This window comes from Salvia splendens, chromosome 22 (genome assembly GCF_004379255.2).
Source record: "Salvia splendens isolate huo1 chromosome 22, SspV2, whole genome shotgun sequence".
Taxonomy (NCBI): domain Eukaryota; kingdom Viridiplantae; phylum Streptophyta; class Magnoliopsida; order Lamiales; family Lamiaceae; genus Salvia; species Salvia splendens.
Window position 1 is genome coordinate 16,859,302 of NC_056053.1, and position 20,271 is coordinate 16,879,572.

At 36.6% G+C, this 20,271-nt stretch overlaps 1 protein-coding gene across 1 annotated transcript; it reads left to right on the forward strand.

The window, feature by feature from the left end:
* Nucleotides 1-674: 674 nt before the first annotated feature.
* Nucleotides 675-19,695, forward strand: LOC121785678 (nuclear-pore anchor-like). Its single transcript, XM_042184082.1, has 34 exons — nucleotides 675-1,120; nucleotides 1,204-1,350; nucleotides 1,614-1,712; nucleotides 1,948-2,076; nucleotides 2,217-2,309; nucleotides 2,405-2,470; nucleotides 2,954-3,043; nucleotides 3,142-3,219; nucleotides 3,315-3,424; nucleotides 4,880-5,000; nucleotides 5,161-5,253; nucleotides 5,377-5,425; nucleotides 5,748-5,851; nucleotides 5,950-6,018; nucleotides 6,225-6,368; nucleotides 6,443-6,547; nucleotides 6,643-6,756; nucleotides 7,113-7,191; nucleotides 7,975-8,018; nucleotides 8,118-8,188; nucleotides 9,473-9,575; nucleotides 9,747-9,881; nucleotides 9,959-10,057; nucleotides 10,230-10,271; nucleotides 10,345-10,398; nucleotides 10,562-10,741; nucleotides 10,857-10,904; nucleotides 11,607-11,654; nucleotides 13,787-13,861; nucleotides 13,933-14,007; nucleotides 14,090-14,274; nucleotides 15,337-15,439; nucleotides 16,043-16,159; nucleotides 16,670-19,695. The coding sequence occupies exons 1-34, from the start codon at nucleotides 815-817 to the stop codon at nucleotides 19,457-19,459; spliced, it is 6,165 nt and encodes a 2,054-aa protein (XP_042040016.1). The 5' UTR covers nucleotides 675-814; the 3' UTR covers nucleotides 19,460-19,695.
* The last annotated feature ends 576 nt before the right edge of the window (nucleotides 19,696-20,271 follow it).

Consider the following 20,271-nt stretch of genomic DNA (forward strand, 5'->3'; position numbering starts at 1 on the left):
TTGAGCTACAAGAAGACCTAATCAAACACATTTGGGCGAAATTCGGCCACGAGTAGTGGTTTTTTTGATTTTAGGAGTTGAATTATGTATTTTTTATTGATTAGGAGTTTAATTATGTAATTTTTATTTTTTATGATTTTAATTATGTAATTTTTATTTTTTAATGTATTTTGTAATATTATTCCGGGTATTTTTAATGTATTTTAATTTTGTGGAAATGTTTTTATTTAGATTGAATAATGGAATGGTGTGAGACCCTTGTGCTCGTCCTTGCGGAAGAGCACGGATGTGAGTGTTGTGCTCTTGCCTAAGAGCAGACAGAAAAAGTGGGTCCGGACCCACATCCGTACTTGTTGGCAAGAGCACGGATGTGGATGCTCTAATGCTCAATTATATATTTTAATTTAAGGAAATATATGGAAAGGTTGACTATATTCCTTTTTTTGAAATTGGATTTATATTAGTATGCCTAACTCAAATCGGGTAATCATGTAAAGGAAAACCAGATTAAAATAGGGAAATTTCTTAATTGTCAGAAATGATGAAAAATGACCAAATTATCCTAGAATAATAGTTTATGATTATATTGTGATTTGAGAGGCCCAAGTTATAAGCTGATTTAATATTGGAGTTGGGCTTAATTAATATAAACTCACTAAATTCGAATAGTTTTAACCAGCATCCCTCCATTCCTAGCATTCCCCTAAAGCGCAAACATCCCCATAATCAAATTTGAAATCTAGGGGTTTTCCATCGTCGTTGATTTCCATCTGAATGCGATACATTTCTGAAGAGATTTCCGTTTGAATCGAAGATGCCGCTTTTCGTATCTGACGAAGAATTCCGGCGGTGCTCGCACGATGCAGCGATTTTGACGGAGAAGGCGGACGATTTCATCCGTGGACTCTTCAATCAAATAGAGACGGTGAAGGCGGAGGCCGACGCCGCCTCCATTACTCTCGAGCAGACGTGCGCTCTCAACGAACAAAAATACGTTTCCCTTTCCGCGGAGTACTCCTCCCTCCTGCTGCACAACTCCGAGATAAATGCTTTGCTCGAAAAGCGCGATGCTGAAATCGCGGAGCTGAAAGTCGAGAAGCAGCGATTTCTCCTTCAGTCTGTGAGTCTTTGTTTCTACTTTTTTTTGTTTGGTTGATTGTTGGATAATTGTTGACTAGCGGTTGCTTTCTGTTTTGGTACTAGATTGAAAAGGATGGGGAGGTAGAGAGGTTGATGAGGGAAGCATCAGAGCTTCATCGATCGAAGAGGCAACTGTTGGAGTTGGTGGAACAAAGGGACTTGGAAATCAACGAGAAAAATGCCACAATAAAGAGTTATCTTGATAAAATTGTACGCAGTCATAGTTCATTATTTTTACCTCTATATGTTTTTACTGGGCTTTAGTGGAATACATTTATCAGACATTCAGACTATGTTGCTCCATATGTACAGGTCATTGAAATGTGACCTATAGTTTCTGTAACCTATTTCTCATTTTATTTTTGACAAGAACGTTTTTTGATAATATGTGCTTTAGAATGCTGACCAAATTCCAAACTCCTTCAATAACAAGAAGTGTTGCTTATTTATTTATTGAATGTCTTGGTGTGAAGGTTGATTTGACTGAAAATGCTGCATCAAAAGATGCACAGATAAGAGACCTAGAATCTGAATCGGGGCGATTACATGCAACAACAGACCGTATTTTACAGGTGGGAAAATACAAATGGATTTAGCACATGTTTTACAATAGTATGTGTACTTGGTGGCCCTCAAATTGAGAATATCTTTGATTTGACTTCCGAATGTCTTTTTCCCATGTTTTGTGCTATACTATGCTTTCTATACTTAGACCTGTAAAGATTGCCTCTTGATATTTCTTTCCTAGTGGACTTGAGTTTGGTGTATGGTAGTAGTACTCATAATATTCTGATTTGGAGCTGCCAGGAGAAGGAGCTTCTTGAGAGGCATAATTCATGGCTTAATGAGGAGTTGACGACTAAGGTTAATAATCTGATCCAGGTTCGGAAAGAATATGGAGAACGTGAAGCTGATGTTTCTGGTAAACTTGCAGATGTAAGATTCAGTTTCTCTTGTACCTCTTGAGAAAGGGAAGAATGATTCAATAATTTTAGCATGCATAGTCTTTCTTTTTTCTGTTTTTTGATTTTATTTTTCTGGAATATGCTTCATTACCTTAGTTGTTATTATTCCAGGTTGAGCAAAAATTGAAGGACAGTGCCAATTCTTTGAAATTTCACAAAGACCGAGCGAGGGAGTTGGAGGAGAAACTGGCATCGGTGGAAAGAGTGTGTTCCTGACTTCCTGTTCCATATCTAATCTACAAATTCTTTCAGTCACATCAATGTTAAATTAATATGTGTTATCTGTCTTGTTTGTATAGGAGTTGTTGTCAACTAAAGATGCTGCTGCATGTGCTGAGCAACGTTCCTTGGCCGAAATTTCAACAGTGAGTTTCACATTGTAGTCATGCTTATGATTTCATCTGAATGATTGAATCAGACACCTATCTTTTCTGCTGCATGAATTTCGTTCATCTCTTCTAAATTGATTATGTGGGTGAACTTACTTTTAGTCACACTCACCACTGTTTATAATATTTGTTTGTAATATAAAGATTATCAATGCATTGGGTAAAAATGTTTGCACACTTTTGCACTCTGTCAGTCATGGATTTGTCTTATCCCGTTTTGATTGTTATCTGATTGGCTCAATTTCTAAATTGAAGCAAACTTGGTACAGGACTTTGAAGAGGTTTAGGGAAGAGGTTTAGGGTGGAAAGATCGTTATTACATTTTGATCTCGAATGTGTTAAATATTCTGTATTTCTTCTTATGTTTTAATTTACATTGATGTGAGTGACAAGAGTCATCTATGCATATGCATATAAGTTTGCTGTACCCATGCAGTCTAAAGGCCATTATCGTTGTAGGTAACCAAACTTGTTGACTTATATAAAGAAAGTTCGGAGGAATGGTCCAAGAAGGCAGGAGAACTTGAGGGAGTCATCAAGGCTCTTGAAGTGCGCTCTGATTATAGCTATTATTTTCAAAACCAGTTTGCTTCATTAAATATTTTATGCATGTTGATGCTATAATTTATGTTTCTTTTTCTATGCAGACTCACTTAAATCAAGTTGAAGCTGAATATAAAGATAAGCTTGATAAAGAAGTGTCTGCGAGGAAGGAAGTGGAAAAGGTATATATGTCAGCAAGTTCTTCATTAGTTTACCTGTTCAATTTTCTGGATTGTGCCATATTTAACAAGCATTCATTTTCTTTTTGCTGGAGTAGGAATCTACTGATTTGAAATATCAGCTAGAGAGTTGCCAAACAGAATTGGAGAAGTTAAAAAGAAGAAATGAGCTTCAACATCTTCCATTGAGTAGTTTTACAACTGGCTTGTGAGTTTCCTTGGATCTTTAAATGCACTTAAGTGCATATTTGACAAGCTGATATTTGTGCTTTCCCTTATTTTAGTTTTGTTGCCCATTTTCATGGTGAGACAGCTGAAGGCGGAGTTTTCTTGACTTTGTTATATGTTAATCAGCTCTTGGTTCTTTCTTTATTCAGAATCCTCAATATGTAGTATTTTCTTCTTAATTGGTGCTTAATGAAATTGGTGGAATGGAAATGGGAAATATATAAAAAATGATAGAATGCCTCCTAAGTCCTAACATAGGGGGTGGTATGGTTAATTTCAAATGAATGAGATATGAAATCACTGTTCATTAACGGATTCCTTGTATCAACCACCATTTTTATTCCGTTTCCACTCCCTTGTCTCCAAACGGGTCAACCAGGTACCCTTGTAGTCTCTTGACCCTCATTCTAATATTTACTAGTACATAGTTAAGTCGGTCAAAGTTGCTGTGTAAGCGGGAAATATGCCACTACATTATGGTATATGATTTATTTATGCGTTGTTCTACATATGCTTGGTGGGCAAATCTGTGCTCATATACATAGCTCATAACTCTGTTATGATTTGCCTTTCTAGTATAGTTGCAGTTAATTTGGAAGTTGCGTTCTGCAGAATGACTTACTTTTATGCGTTTCCTCAAAATTAGTTTATTCATTTGAGATACACAAATTATTATGTACTCCATCCGTCTCTCAAATTTTGTCACAGTTTGACCGGGCACGGGTTTTAATGGAAAGTGGGTTGAAAAAGTTGGTATGGTGTGAGGCCTACTTTTAAAGTATTAGTTTTATAATAAAATGTGAGTGGATATAAGTTAGTGGAATGTGGGGTCCATTACCAAAAATGGTAAAAAGTGAAATGTGACAAATTTTGTGGAACGGAGGGAGTATAATTCTAGGATTGCCTTAATTTAATTGGACCCTGGATGGAGTGTGATTTTGCAACCCAAGCCTTCAATTTTTCCAAGTATATTTTGGTTATTTTGTTTCTTTTGGAATTTTTAGCCTGGCATTACCTTCACCAATCTAAATTGAAGGGTCATTGCACTATGAGTTTATTAGGTAGTACTACTTGTTAGTACCCCTTATTTTTATTATTTTGCTTCTTTTGGATTTTTGTAGCCTACCATTACATTTGCCAATCTAAATTGAAGGGTCATTGCTGTATGATTTGTTAGGTAGTACTTGATAATGCAACTTAGTATGCCTGCTTATTTATGCATATTGCTACTTGGCTATTTGCTTTAGAAAAAATTCATGTAGCTTATACTCGTTTGCTTTGTCTAATTTGACCATAATAACAATGATTGCATATAACATTATCGATGAAAAGCTGTTTTTGACCATTCAATCATATTTGTGTGGTTGCATTTCTCTGTACTTAACATGCACTAAATCGAAAATTATAGTGACTGTTTGTACGTTCTTTATTTTAGATTGACAAATTCAGTTGACGATGATGAAATGGTTTTGGATGATCGAGCAATTATTCCTAGCATTCCTGCCGGAGTTTCTGGAACCGCATTGGCAGCTTCACTTCTTAGGGATGGATGGAGTGTGAGTACTGTCTTTTATGGTTCTTGTTATGCATATATTAGAGAGAAGTATAATATTCACTTTAGTACTTTGTGCGAAGAAACTTCGTGGGGCTAACTTTAGCTCATTGATTGACACTTTTGATCCTTCCTTAACATTGTTCTTTCTATACCTTCCGAAGCTGGGGAAAATATATGCCAAATATCAAGAGGCTGTTGACGCTCTTCAGCATGAACAGTTGGGGAGAAAGCAATCCCAAGCTATATTGGAGCGTGTACGATTTCTCTGGGCCATTATCTCAATAAAATATAAATGCTTTTTTTGCAGCTGTTGGAAGTAATTTTAATGTTCTTTACTGAATTACTACTCTTTTCTTACCTTCTGATTTTGTTTGTAGGTACTTTATGAAATAGAAGAAAAAGCTGGAGTAATTATGGATGAAAGAGGTATACGATGCTTGTATGAAGCTGTTTTGGTTTTTGATCAAATGCTTTGTTATGGAAACATTAATGTATTACTAAGCACAAGTTGATTCTTATATATACTCTGGCCTGTCAATCTGTCCTTCCCTTCTTTCCTGTGTTTCAAGCTTCTATTCTTGTATTCTCTTGCCATCTTGAATAATACTTATTTATCGAAATACCAGCTACTGGTATAATTCTCTTTTGATGCAATCAGGGAGTGTTTCTCATGTTTTCTTTAAGTCTTAGTCCATCCTCAAATTTTATACGTTTTGTCAAAGCCATAAGAAATAAGCTATTCTTGCAGAAGAACATGAAACACTTGTCGAGGCCTACTCTGCTTTAGATCAGAAACTGCAGCAGACACTATCTGGACATTCTACTCTGGAGATTACCATTCAGGAGCTCAAGGTTTGTCTCTTGGTCTGTTTTGAAACGCTTTTATCTTAGCGCATTGGCTCTGTTGGATACTGTTCTTTACGTTGTAGCTGTTCCGATTACTATTTCAGGCTAAGTTAAAGAGGCAGGAGCGTGACTTCGCGGTTGCTCAGAAGGAGATTGTTGAGCTCCAGCAACAGGTTTGGTTCTGAAAGATTTCATTTTCTGAATACAATAATATTTTGATGGTTTATCATAAGTACAACTTGGATACTATGAGACTTTGAAAATAGAATTTTGGTAACTCTTAACTTTGTATACAAACAATGTAGCTTTCTTCAGCAGGTAATGCATGGTTGAGGTTGAGAGCCTTTATATTCATTTCCTGTTTCTTTTGTTGTCTTAGGTGGCTGTACTGTTAAAAGAGTGTCGAGATGTTCAGTTGCGTTGTGGATCAGTTACCCGTTATCAAGATGATGAGCTCATTAGTGGTTTTTCTGTGCCAGCGGGTTCTGAATCCAGAGCTGAGAACATCATATTAGACCACCTGGTATATGGTTGTCCAGTTTTCTTGCATTATTTGAGTGAGGAGTTTATGGCCATTGAACTTTTTTACTTTTGCAGTTAACCTTCAAAGACATAAATGGATTAGTTGAACAGAATGTCCAGCTGCGCAGTCTTGTTCGCAATTTATCTGATCAGATTGAAGATAACGGAGCAGAGTTGAAGGCAATATGCAGCCTCTATGATGTATTATATTTTCTATATCGTGTTTATTTTGGTGATAGTATTAAACTTTGTTTTGGATCTTGATACACTTGCAGGAAAAATATGAGAAGGAGCTTCAGATGCATATGGAAGAGACTGCGTCTAAGGTTAATGCGGTATTGTTAAGGGCAGAGGAACAGGAGAGCATGATTGAGTCACTTCATACCTCTGTAAGAATTTTAAAATGCTAGGTTTGTGAATCTCATACTACCTCCATCCACAAAAAATGGACTAGTTTTACAATTTTGGGCCTTCCACCAAAATTAAACTAATTATAAAAAATGGAAAGTTTTAAACACTACTAATAATGTGGACCCCACAATCCACCTACACTACTTTCACCACATTTTCCCTCTCTCTCTCTCTCTCTCACACACACACACACACACACACACACACTTTACCAGTTGAGCATTAAAACCGGGGCCATTTACAACTTTGTCTATTTTTTTTGTGGATGGGGGTAGTAGTATTTTTTTGTGCGAGTTGAAGTTATATTGGACAAGTTATTTTGATATGAAAATAGGTGGCCATGTACAAGAAGCTGTATGAAGAGGAGCAAAAACTCCATGCTTATCCTACTCATCTGCCTGAAACAGTTCCAGGTTCTTCCTGCTGTTATAAGTTCTTTGCTGTGTTCTTTCTCATGTCCTTTATTCATCCTCCAAATTCCATCAAATTTTGGTAAATTTCCATAAATGCTGCGTAGTTCTCTGTGTTAATAAGTTACTTACTATCGCGAAACCAGGAAGATACTACAAACTAGAAGTGTCTGTGTCTATTACTAGGGTTTCTTGAAGTTTCATAACTAGAATGTCTTGGATTTTGTTACTTTATTGGATATTTGGGAAGTGCTGCATAATTCTCTGTTTTACTAAGCTTCTTACTATCAGTATATTACAAAATCAGGAAGATACTGACTACAAAGAAAGTGCAAAGTGAAAGGAGCGCTGTCATCATATGGATGTTTGGTCTAGAATCGTCTATTACCAGGACTTCTTAAAACTACAAGCTGTTGAAATCAATGTAGCTAGAAATTTTGAACATGCTTTGGATACGTTTTTATGGATTTATGTTTCTAATATTGTATTTGGACATACTAACTTCTATGTTGCTTCTAATACAATAGCTTCATCTGGGTTTTGTATATCCCAACATTGAGATATTTTGTTAAGCTCATTTTTCTAACTAATGAACAATGCATCATACACTATCTTTTTTATTTGAGCTTTTGTCCATTTCTTTGGTTTTCTACAACACTCTTTTAAAAGCTTTCCCTTTTCTGTTGTTTTGCACAACACTTTAAAAAATTCCCCTTTTCTATTGTTCCAAAGGCAACACTTTCTGTCTAAAGAACTGGTGATTCATTAGCACTATTCATCTTGCAGAGCGAGGAAGCAGGGAGATTATACCTATACAAGAAAGTATCCATGTATGGTTCCATGAAAATCTCCTTAGGATAATAATTACATACATTTGTTCTTCTGTCTCGAATTCCTCAGCCTTGTTTGTATAATGTGATAATTGATAGGAGACATCAAGAAAGCATGAACATACATTAGAGCGCCTGAGAAGTCTGGAAGAGGATTTGGCGAAGTCCAAGTAAGCATATGATATGCTTGTGTTTTATCTTCTAACTTCTTACTTATGTTGTCTTGCTCATATTTTGTTTTTGTTTATATTTAATGATAATCTTGTCAGTAACTTTGTTGCTGTAAGATGAGTTTTGCACCTTTTCCCTTTTTTCTGTTAAAGCTAAGGCAAAGTTGCTTGGCTTTATCAACCTCCATAGTGGTGAAGTAAAGTTTAGGTAAAGCATGATTAAACTTGCAGTCTTTCACAATGTAAGTTAATTTATAGGTCATCCTGGGCAAGTAAGACATTTTCTGATGTCTGAAGAGCACCGGGTTAGATTATCAATCAATAGATCATGGTATGTTAGCTTTATACTTTTACTTTGGGTAGTGGAATTTCAAATATGGATGACAACTTACAGAATGCTAATGCCTAGAGTGGTAATACAGTATCTTAGGTTGTTAAGAAATTATGGCTCCTTCAGTTACTAAGATGTAAGATTTCTCCGATCCCAATTGGGTATTACGTGTGGAATTTAATGCAGCATTTGTGTGTACTTTGTACCTTTATGTATACATGTTTTAATATGATTGGTTGCTACCTATGAAGCTAATCTGTTTGGGAAAATTTGTTACACCAATATATTATTTCATCAACATCTACTTACATGTGTATGTTCTTAACTGCGGAACTGTAATTCATAATATGCCACCAGGGGCATTGCAGTTATATTTGAGTGTAGTTCATTAGCTCTATTTTCTAATAGATATCTCAGATAGACTTTTGCAATGAAGTAAACATTGTCCAAGACTATGTCCCACTACTGTTGATTGGATTTCCTAGATTTTGCTATACCTTACTGCCTTACTGGATAGAGCAGAAGCAAATTTATAGTATTATTAGGAACGTGGTGATGATGATCTGTCTCAGAGAGGATAGGCAGACGAAGGTTACCTCTTTTTTGTGAAGTTGATGAACTTGGTTAGTCTTATAGGTAAACAAGATACATGTACTTTGAGGTTAATGGGATTTGATTTCAGACCAATTGTTTAGAAATCAATGCAATTCCAATGCCTTCACTATTTGAGAATGCTTAGGAAATTAAGTTTTTAGTTGATTTTTCACAACATTTTCTTATGATTCCCATGAAGATGCTTCTGGTAGTAAGATGACTTCCTATGCTTTCTAGTATTAAGTTTTAACACATTAACTAAATTGTCTCCTGGATATATAAACAGTTATTTCGGTCATTACTCATTAGTAAGCTTAGCTTTATATACTAATTGGCTTGTATTTATTCTTATGCTTCAGGAATGATATCATATCATTGCGATCTGATCGCGATAAATTGCAAATGGTAGCGACTTTTGCAGAAGAAAAACTTGCCAGGTTTCTGAAGGAGTTTGAGCAACAGGTTTATTTATTTGGAGCTTTTACTTTATGAGTGGCTTAAGTCTTAACCTTTTTAGTTGTGGAAGTTTTTGGAAAATTATTTTGCTTGGACTATTTTGTATTGATTTCAGTGTTGGGTAACCTTTTTATCTGCTGCATGACATGCATCTGTTTAATTTATGATTTATACCAGAGGGAAGAGCATAATGGAATTAGAGCAAGAAATGTTGAGTTCTCTCAGATAATAGTTGACTACCAAAGGAAACTCTGCGAAAGTGCTGAGTCATTGGATGCTGCCAATGAACTATCTAGGAAGTTAACAATGGAGGTATCCTTTTTGCTCTCTCTTTAGTCATGTTAACTCGAAGATTCTTATTGGTTACAAATGTTGTTTTGCTCTTTTAGGTATCAATTTTGAATCAAGAAAAAGAAATGCTTCATAACTCTGAGAAGAGAGCGTCTGATGAAGTTTGTAGTTTGAGTGAGAGGGTTCATCGCCTTCAGGTCAGCTTGTCTTATATTTTACAATATGCAATATAACTAGGACTTCATTTTAGATACCTACGTGGGTATCTGGACTCAGCAAGTTCGACATCATTGTTATCAAATGATTGAATTTATGTACTCTGCACTTTTGATATGACAATATTTTAACCATGCTTGTATCTTTATTCAGGCCACTTTGGACACCATGCGGAGTGCTGAGGAAGTGCGTGAGGTATCTATTCAATCGCCATCTTGTTACTCTTTATGGTTAGCAGTTGTGACTCTAATACATCTTCATTGTTTAGGAGGCTAGAGGTGTTGAGAGGAGAAAACAAGAAGATTATGTAAACAAAATCGAGGTACTTCTTTACTGTGATTTATTGCATACTGAGACAGTTGACAGGATCGTGGTTTCTCAAACATTGCCAGCATGCATACAAGTCTTGTGATTCAATTTTGAAGTTTGTCAACATGAAAAAGCTCCTTTTGTTGGTCACACATTATAAAATACTTTCTATGCAGAGAGAATGGGCCGAGGCAAAAAGAGAACTTCAGGAACAACGGGATCTTGTTCGGAACCTTTCTCTTGAGCATGATAGTGACTTGAAGGATGCACGAAAACAAGTTGACGAGTTGAATAAAGAATTAGCTAATGCTTTGCGATCTGTGGCAAATGCTGAATCTAGAGCAGCAATTGCAGAGGTGCTTCAGTTTTATTAGTGATTGTTATATTGAGTTGATGCCGTCATCTTTTTTTTTCTCTCTCTCTTTTCTTTGAGTCAATGGTCTTATTGACTGGTCTGAATATGTTATCCAGGCTCGTTATTCTGATCTGGAGAAGATTGTGGAATCTACAAGGACAAAGGTATGATCTAGGCATTTTGGATCTGTCTTGGCTCATTCCCACATAACAGTCAGAAAATAGTATGGAAACAGTCATGCATAATACACATCAAAGTATGAAAGATTTGTAGTGATGAACTGCTATTAGCATTGGCATTTATAATAATAATTTACATTTGCGTGCACGTTCGTGAGTTATCCTACTACTTCAAGAGTTCTATGGAATTTAGGAGATTGATTGGTATGCATGAATGGAATAAGGTGAGAATGGTATGAAATTGGAGTGATGATGTGAAGTTAATGATGTATATGAAGAGCTAGCTCATGTGTCTGGAATTTACAATTACAAGGAATCCCGTATGAATGAAATTGCAATTTCTTTCATCATAATAATTGGTAATTATGAACTCTTGTGAGATATTCTCCTCATAACTAGTTTAAAGGATTAGTGAGCTTTATAAATTCTGTTAAATTTTTTTGTGGTAATATTAGCTACTGAAAATTTCAAATACCATTAAATTCTGTGAGTTCTGAATAAATTATTAAACAGCTGTTAAAAAATTTCAGAAATCTCTCTAATGTTTTGTTGTCACTTTTCAAGATACATCTTCAGTTTTTCGACATGAATATGATCAAATGATTGATGGGTCATAGAGTGTTTTCCCCCCCCTCAAGACACTATATGTTTCTGACATTGTTTTTCATATTTTTCTATACACTGCAGGATTCCGATGGTGTTGATAGTGGACTATCTTCTTCTTCTACTGAAAAGGTACTTAAAACATTCAGGTTTCTAATATTTGTTCTGTATCTTATCTTTCGTGTGCTGACTTGAATAATACCCTATAAAACTTGGTGCAGATCAACATTTTTGACTTTGTAACATGTGTCCCATCTTTCAGTGATTCTTACACTGCAAATGCTAAAACATGCAATTATATATGGCTTTGATGAATCGTATAAGTACGGCAAAAAACACATTGGCTTTCCTTGATCAATCCTCATGCTAGTGGTTATGGAATTGAGTTCTAAAATCATGCTTTTACACCTAAACTTTTAGATATCCTAATCAATTGGAGAATACATCTGCTGAAATGGATTGTCTGTGTAAATGTCATATGTTTGAATTGTTTTTACATTGGATAATTTGGATGACCTCTATAAATGTACTATTTCTAGTCTTTCATGAAGTTGCTGTTTGCACCTATTCCGTTTTTAGTTTTTATGGACAATCTGGGTCAAGGATGGTTGGTATTAGAGTAAAAGAAGAACCAGCAAAAGTAACAACATCTTAAAGTTCCAATATGAATTGGACTGAATAAAGGGAACCTGAAGGAAAATTTTGTAACAGTAAAAGGAGAACTAACACTGATTGTTAAAACAAGAGTACTCTAATAAACTGAATACTAACAGAACATTTGGAAGGTAGAATTTATCTTCCCATGCGCACAGCCATGCTGATCTCAGAAGGAAAAACCTGGACGGTTCTTCTAGTAAGAAGAAGCCCTTTCATTTCCTAGGCCAAACAAACCCCAGAAGGGAGCCTGCTGCTCTACTAAGTACTAAAAATAATACAGTACCAAACTAACTAAGCAAACAATAAAATAACTAAATCATAAACTAGCAGAACGTGGCAGACATGGCTATGCACATGCTTCCTTGCACCAGCGCCCTGGAATTCTTGATTCTACCCTGCACCCACGCCAAGCGCCACACTTGTTTCTGTGCCCTCAGGCATCCAATCATGGTGCCAAGGCTGCCTTGTGCCAACATCCATATATATCAGTGGCTGTCTGTCCCATGCCTGGTGTGATGCATGCGCCAGTGTTTGCATTTCCCATTCTGTTGGACTAGCGAGATTTGTTATTTTCTTCCTGTTCGTCATCCATAATATTACCTTGTGAGTCATCTATTAGATCTATCTCTTCGAACCGATGGTGCCACTGTTCCATTTCAGTCCGGACAGCCTCATTTCCTTCAACACCTTATTCTAATGTCGTCTCATACAAACAACAATTTGTGTTTTAGGCATGAACCAATCTTAAAGGTGGAACCAATTTGTTAGAGTATAGGAGAACTAAAACTAATAAGGTGATACCAATTATGAGAATAGTTGAATGAACCAAATAAATTAATTCAAACAATAACCAGAACAATCAGAAGGGAGAAACCCTTGTGCCCAACCGCACACCTGCAGTTGGACCTGGTTATTGATAAGATGGGTCTTCAGAATTCAGGCCTTGTTACTCACTTAGCTGCCGCACAACTACAATCAGTTGTAGATATATGATCTTTCTAAATCTCTGAATTCCTTTATGAATGGCAGTGGCTTAAAAATTAGAATGAAATCTCACATGATATTTTCCCTTTTGCGTCAAGTGCTTCACTAATATTAACTAGTGTAGGCATGTCATTGACAAAGTTATAGCTCATTTGTTTTAACTGCTTCATCATTGGTCTAGGAATATTTACTTTCAGGCACTGTAGGTGTACTACCATGCTGTAAGCTTGTAGCCTTGTAACATCATTGCTTTTAGTTTTTGGTATATCTTTATGATTCTGATAACCGTCTCCTGGGCTTGCAACACTTTAAGAATCTTTTTGAGAAGATTCGGCCAACATGTTTGTATGGAAGGGTTGACCTATAATTTGATATTCCAGGAATCTGTGTGGGCTAAACACTCCTACACTTAGTTAATCAAAATCTCTGTTCCTTTATTCTTTCTCTTTGATCCGAACTTGTAATATTGTTATCTAATGGAATTAGAAATATAATCATAAGACGCGTTAAAAATAATCTCCAAAATTAATTGCTGTAAATGTTTGTTAGATTTCTTTACTTGACTGTAATGAACACATCTTTCTTACACACTGAAAACTGTATTGTTCACGGTCATGTTCTAGATGTTGGCAAAATTCCGGGATGAAATTCAGAAATTAAGGGAGGAAGCTGAGGCAAGCAAAAATCACATGCTTCAGGTATGTTCTTGTCCTGTTTGGGTGGTTATATTCTGCCTAGATGGAAGTGCTGAGTTTCATTTGTCTGCCAGTACAAGAGTGTTGCACAAGTCAATGAAGAAGCTCTCAAACAATTGGAGGTGGCACATGAGAATTTTAGGAAAGAGGTATTGCTGCATTTACTCTCCCTTAATTGTGTGCTTTGTTGACATCATTTTCCGGTGCAATTTATGTGTGTTCATGTTATAGGCTGATGAATTTAAGAGGTCTCTAGAGAATGAGGTTCATTTGCTCAGGGAGCATGTTACTGAACTTGACAGTGAATGTAAACTGAAGACTGAAGAGGCTATTTCTGCAAATTCTGGGAAAGAAGAGGCTCTTGCTGGTGCTTTGTTTGAGATTGCCAGTGTGAAGGATGACTATTCTGTTAAAATGTAAGCTTTCTTATGCCCTATGTGACACCCTCTTGGTGGATAATTTACAGTATTCTTTGAAGGTCTGAGAATATACAAGCTGATGTCAAGGTGTATTAATTTGTGTGTGATACTGGAAAGTAGGCAAAGTTTGTGTAGTAAGCTGTCCAGTTAGACAAGGCCAGTGATTCCAATAATGTGGGAGAATTTGCAGAGTATAATTGACTAAATGAGATGATGCAAATAAACTTGGAAAGCACAAGGTGTATTATGTTGGATATAAATTGCAAATTTTCTTTTGTAGTTTTAATAGTGTGATGGTAAGAAATATACCATTCCATCATGAATTCATGACATAATTTGGCAAAGCAACGTTGCAAACTTTGCTACTGTTGTATGGTTAGTCTATGTTTATACTGAAGAGCTTTAGAGTAGTCAAGTTTAGAATTGCTTGGTGGGGCTCAAATAAAAAAAGGCTTGAAAATTTACTGAATTGTCTCAGCATGACAGAATTAGGCAAACCAAAATTGCAAAGTTTTATACTGATATATTGTTAGTCTTTCTGAATAAAGAAGATGTTTCTAAGGAAATGCTTTAAATCAAAATTACTCTTTGTTCCCACTGTGACTGAAAATTGGGCAAAAGAGCATTGAAATCGTTGCTACTCCACTATTTATAGTTGGGCTCTGTGGACAAGAAGCTTCTGTAGAGCGAGCAGGCGTATTAAAGATTATAATTGCTTGGTGTGTCTCAGATGACAGAGATTTTACAGTCTTTTATGTGTTAGCTATTAGAGATGGGAAAATTTGTCACCCTTCATAAGTTCTAAATTTGTCTTTCTAAAAAAAAGTTGTATCTTATCTTTAAAAAAAACTCTTTGCTACTAAGATGTAAGGCCAGAGTCATAAGCATGATGGAATAATTTAGTTATCACTTATCATTAAACAATAGGAATATGCAAACTAGTGGTTAGGTCAAAAGAAGATTAGTTAAACATGGTCGAGTAAATATCATATACTACTATTTCCTTACATGCCAGATTATTTTATGTAACAAGTTTTTAATGTTCCTGTATTTTGACAGGTCACAGATTGTGGTAATGGAATCCCAAATCTCTGCATTGAAAGAAGAGTTGGAGTCAGAACATAAGAAATGGCGAAATGCTCAAGACAACTATGAGAGACAGGTTATTCTGTGCCACTTTGCTCTCTCTTAGTGTTAACATTTTATATGATCATAATAATTTTTTTATGTTACAATGTGTATTGAAGGTGTAATATGTTGGAATTATACCATCATACTCCCTTTGTCCCAAGATAAGTGATGTGTATTCCTTATTGGGAAGTCCCAACTTAAGTGACGCTTTTTTTGACAAAAATTAACTCTTAGCTCTCTCGTACTTATTTTTTTCCTCTTTATTCTCTCTTTTCTTCTCCAAGTTAATCTCTCTCCTACTTTATTACCTTCCCATATAACTCACTAACGATCACTTTTAATTCCCGTGCCAAAATGAAATGTATCATTTAAGTCGGGATGGAGGGAGTACTTACCCTGTCATTTTGGATTTCTAACCATTTCCACCATTTCAGGTTTAGCCATCGTATATGTTTCATACTTCTTTTCGATTTTGTAATAAAAATTGTTTCTTATATAAAAACAAATTGTTCCATAACAATGTAAGAGCATCAAGTTTATTTTTATTGTTTATGTATCTACAATATTTTGTTTCCAGTAGCTGGTTTTCTGAAAAGGTAGATATCACCATTCTTTTTTATGTTTGTTCTTCCAGGTTATTCTACAGTCAGAAACCATTCAAGAGCTGACGAAAACTTCACAAGCCTTGGATTCTGCACAAAAAGGGGCATCTGAGCTCCGTAAAGTGGTGGATGTGCTCGAAACAGAAAATGTATTACCCCTTTCCACTGCATATGTGATTTTCCCTTTTATTCTTTTGATAGGTGTTAATTATTTGGAAGCATAATAGTAGTTGATTGTACAAATGGAGTTGAGAAGTACGAAAAGTTCCTATTTTCCTTGTGGCATATGTATAAGGCGTGGTTCAAATAGTTTGAGATACGTGAGTAAGCTTGCACTGATAAATTACTACATTGAACTCTACACTACTGATTGGTAAGATAGATAGCTCATCTAGGGATGCCATTTTTGTTAAAAAAATTCCATCCCTAGAGACATTTTAGTTCATAGAATTCCATCTCTAGATGAGTTATTTACCCTACTAAACATATGCTAAGCAAACATTGCAAATTGCTATATAGGCTCAATGTGCTATTGACTTGTAGGTCCACTGCAAGTCGTTTATGCTACTTCGACTACATTCCATCCTAGTATTGTTATGCTGTTTCTTCTTGCAAGAGGTTTATGCAATCTGTGAGATTCTAATTATGTGTCTTTGCAGGCGGAGCTGAAGTCTAAGTGGGAGACGGAAAGGTTAGCTATTGAAGTATACAGGAATGAAGCAGATAAGAGGTATGCTGAAATAAACGAACTGAACAAGATTTTGCACTGTCGACTTGAAGCCTTGCACATTAAGTTGGCTGAGAAGGAGAAAGGAATAGCTTCTGGAAGCGATTCCAAGAACCTTGGAGATGATGATGGGTTGCAAAATGTTTTGAGCTATCTCCGACGGTCAAAGGAAATAGCTGAAACAGAAATCTCATTATTGAAACAAGAAAAGCATCGTTTGCAATCTCAGTTAGAGAGCGCTTTGAAGTCAGCTGAGTCTGCACAGACATTGCTTCAAACAGAACGCGAGAAATCACGGGCATCATTGTATACAGAGGACGAATTCCAATCTCTTCAACTACAGGTCAGAGAGCTAACTTTATTGCGTGAAAGCAATGTGCAACTCAGAGAGGAAAACCGGCATAATTTTGAAGAATGCCAGAAACTTCGTGAAACATTTCAGAATGCTAAGATTGAAATTGAGAATTTGGAGAAGCTTCTTAAAAACAGAGACAGAGATCTGGAAGCGTACAGAAAAGAAATTGAAATCTTTAAGGCAGAAAAAACACATCTTGAAAACAGAATAGATGAGTTGGTACAGAAGTGCAAGGAAGTTGATGCAAATGAATATAATCAGTTGAAGGAAGCTTTCCAGCAGATTCAGATGAGTTTAGGGGAAAAAGATAGTCAGTTGGAGGAGGTTAAGAAACATTTATCAGAAAAGCAGGAAACATTATCAGTTCTAGAGCGAGACCTAGCTAGAAGCAAAACTGAGGTAGGTGAACGAGAGAACAAGATTAATGAAGTCTCACAAACTGCAGCTTCTCTGAAATCTGAATCTGATAAATTTAAGCGGATAAATTATCACTTTAAAAGGAAGGTTGATAATCTTGAAAAGGAGAAACAAGAGATGAGCAAAGAGGTCCAGTCTTTGTCCAAACAATTAGACGAAGCTAGACAGGCCTTGTCGAAACAACTGGAGGAGGCTAAACTTGTAAAACGAACCAGTGTCGATTCCGGAGGAGAACATATGCTGAGGGAAAAGGCGAAAGATACCAGGATTCAAACACTAGAAAAAATACTGGAGAAGCAAAGAGATGAACTGAAGAAAGAAAAAGAAGACCATCTTAAAGAAAAAGAAAAATTTCAAAACATCCGGAAAATGATAACTGACTCTCATGGGAATGTCAATCAGGAAAAGATGAGACTCTCAGATGATCTTACAAAGCATAAATTAGCTTTGAAAGCACTTCAAGATGAAGTGGAAAAAATAAAGAACCCTGGAAGCAGTCAATCAGAGAATGCATCTGGGGTCCCACATTTCTCTAGTAATATATTGGATGATTTTGCTTCCGCCTATTTCCAGGCTGTGGATAATTTTGAACAATTAGCACAGTCTGCTTGTACTGGTCCGGATTCTACTACTGGTCCCGATTCTACCACGACCGATGCTCCACCTCTTGATAACGCAACATCTGTTGCAGTTCCCCCTGGTCAAGCCTTATCATCATTCCAAACCCCTGAACCTCCGGCTGCCAGTGTTCCTGCAGCTAGAGCTGAGGAGAAAGAGAGAAGACCTGCTTTAACAAAGGCAACCCTGAAAATGGGAAGGAAGCTGGTGCGTCCTAATATTACAAAGCCCAAGGATCCTCAAGGGGATGTGGAGATGACAGAAGGAGTCGAATCTAATACTGGATTACCATCCCATAGTACAGAGACTCAAGGAACTGTAACAGCTCCCACAAAAGCATCTGCACGTAAACGCATGCAAGAGGAAATGCTCACTTCAGAAGAAACTGCCTCTGATGTCCCAGCACCTTTACCTAAAAAGCCAAAAGCTCCAGATACCCTACAGGTGGCAAGTGATGAACTAGCTGCTGCTCCTACAAAGCTTCCTGAAGCTGTTATCACTGTCGAATCATCAGATGATGTGGGCAACCTTCAGCAAGGTAAGGAGGAAGTTGTTGAAAAGGATGAGCTTGACACTGGAGGAGATCAAACTGAGGAGCCATTAGAAGATGATGAGTTCAGTGAAACAGTCGATGCCACAGATGAAGACTTGGAGAAACCAACTGACACTATAATATCTGATGATCAATTGAGAGATCAAACCGAACAAGATATTCAGCGCATAGTTGTAGAGTCAGGTGGTGAGAAAGACGAGGGGGAGCAGCTTGTTAGAGATTTTACTGACAATGATGGTGATAGCAGTGCAATTAATGAGACCGGAGGGCCAGGAAATGAAGAATTTCAAAGCGAACAATCAACTGATCCTGAGAAATCACCTAGTATTGAACCATTGGGCATGGAAGCTGGGGAGACTAATCCGGCCCAGACACTTGAGGAAGATAAGATAGGCGACTTAAATGAGCCCATAGCTGAAACTGACAGTTCTGATAAGCTTAACCATGGTGCAGATTCTACCGCAGAAACCAACAGGGCACCTGGTTCGTCCAACCCTCCATCTGAGGAAGTATCAACTAGCACTGCTGTTGCTACTGTTGATGCTGGATCTTCAGATCAAGCTGGATCGACTCCCCCACAGGATGCTGGTGGAAAACCCGTGTCACCTTTGAACAGTGGTTCAACAACCATTAATCTACAGGAGAGAGCAAAGCAGCGAGCACAAATGAGACAGGCTGGCATGGGAGGGGCTACTTCTTCACCAGCCAGAGGTCGTGGCCGAATCCGTGGCCGTAGTGTACGAGGTGGCCGCACTGGACGTGGGCAATCACCCGGCTAAGGATGCTTTTCATGTATATATGATGGTGCGTTTCATATCCGAGCAGCTAGTAGTTTACATTTTTCCAACTGTTGATAGTTTTACTGATATCAACTGATGTGTTTTGACTGCGTTCATGGTGTTAGGACAATATCCTAGAGATTCGCTTAATGTTTCTGCTAGGAAAGCTTATTTATATGCACATGACTTCGTTTACACTAAGTGAGAATGAAGTCCATAAGTATATTTGAACTTTATTTAAGTGCTAACCAAGTCAAATTTGGATAAACGTGGTAGTTAAACCATCGAATTCTTTACTTACTCTTGATATAATTAAGTGCATTAGCTAACATGGTGGTTAATAATTTATAGGCAACTTCGTCAGGGTGTGTTCATTATAAATGTGTCCCCTCACACCAAGGATGCCAAATTTTCATTTGCAACTTTATTCATTGTTTTCTTAAAACATTGGAATTGTAACTCAGTATTTCCTATGATGCTTTGAATGTTTTTTTTTACTCAAAACTTTGAATACTGCAAATATTCAAAATTTAAACAATTTCTACTATCCGATATAACTATCATGATAGAAGTCTTTTTCACGCCGGTTGATCGAGCAAATTATCAACTAATTTCGATTTCAGATACATCGTTTTCTTTATTTTCATTTTTTGTATTGACAAATAGGGGTAGTTGGACGTGTTTAATCATGTTATAATGATTCCTACTTACTTCCTCCGTTTTTTAAAAAATAACAACTCTTTTCATTTTGGATCGTTACTTGAAAATAGAAACTTTAGAATCCTTTTATTTTAGGACATGATTCCCATAAT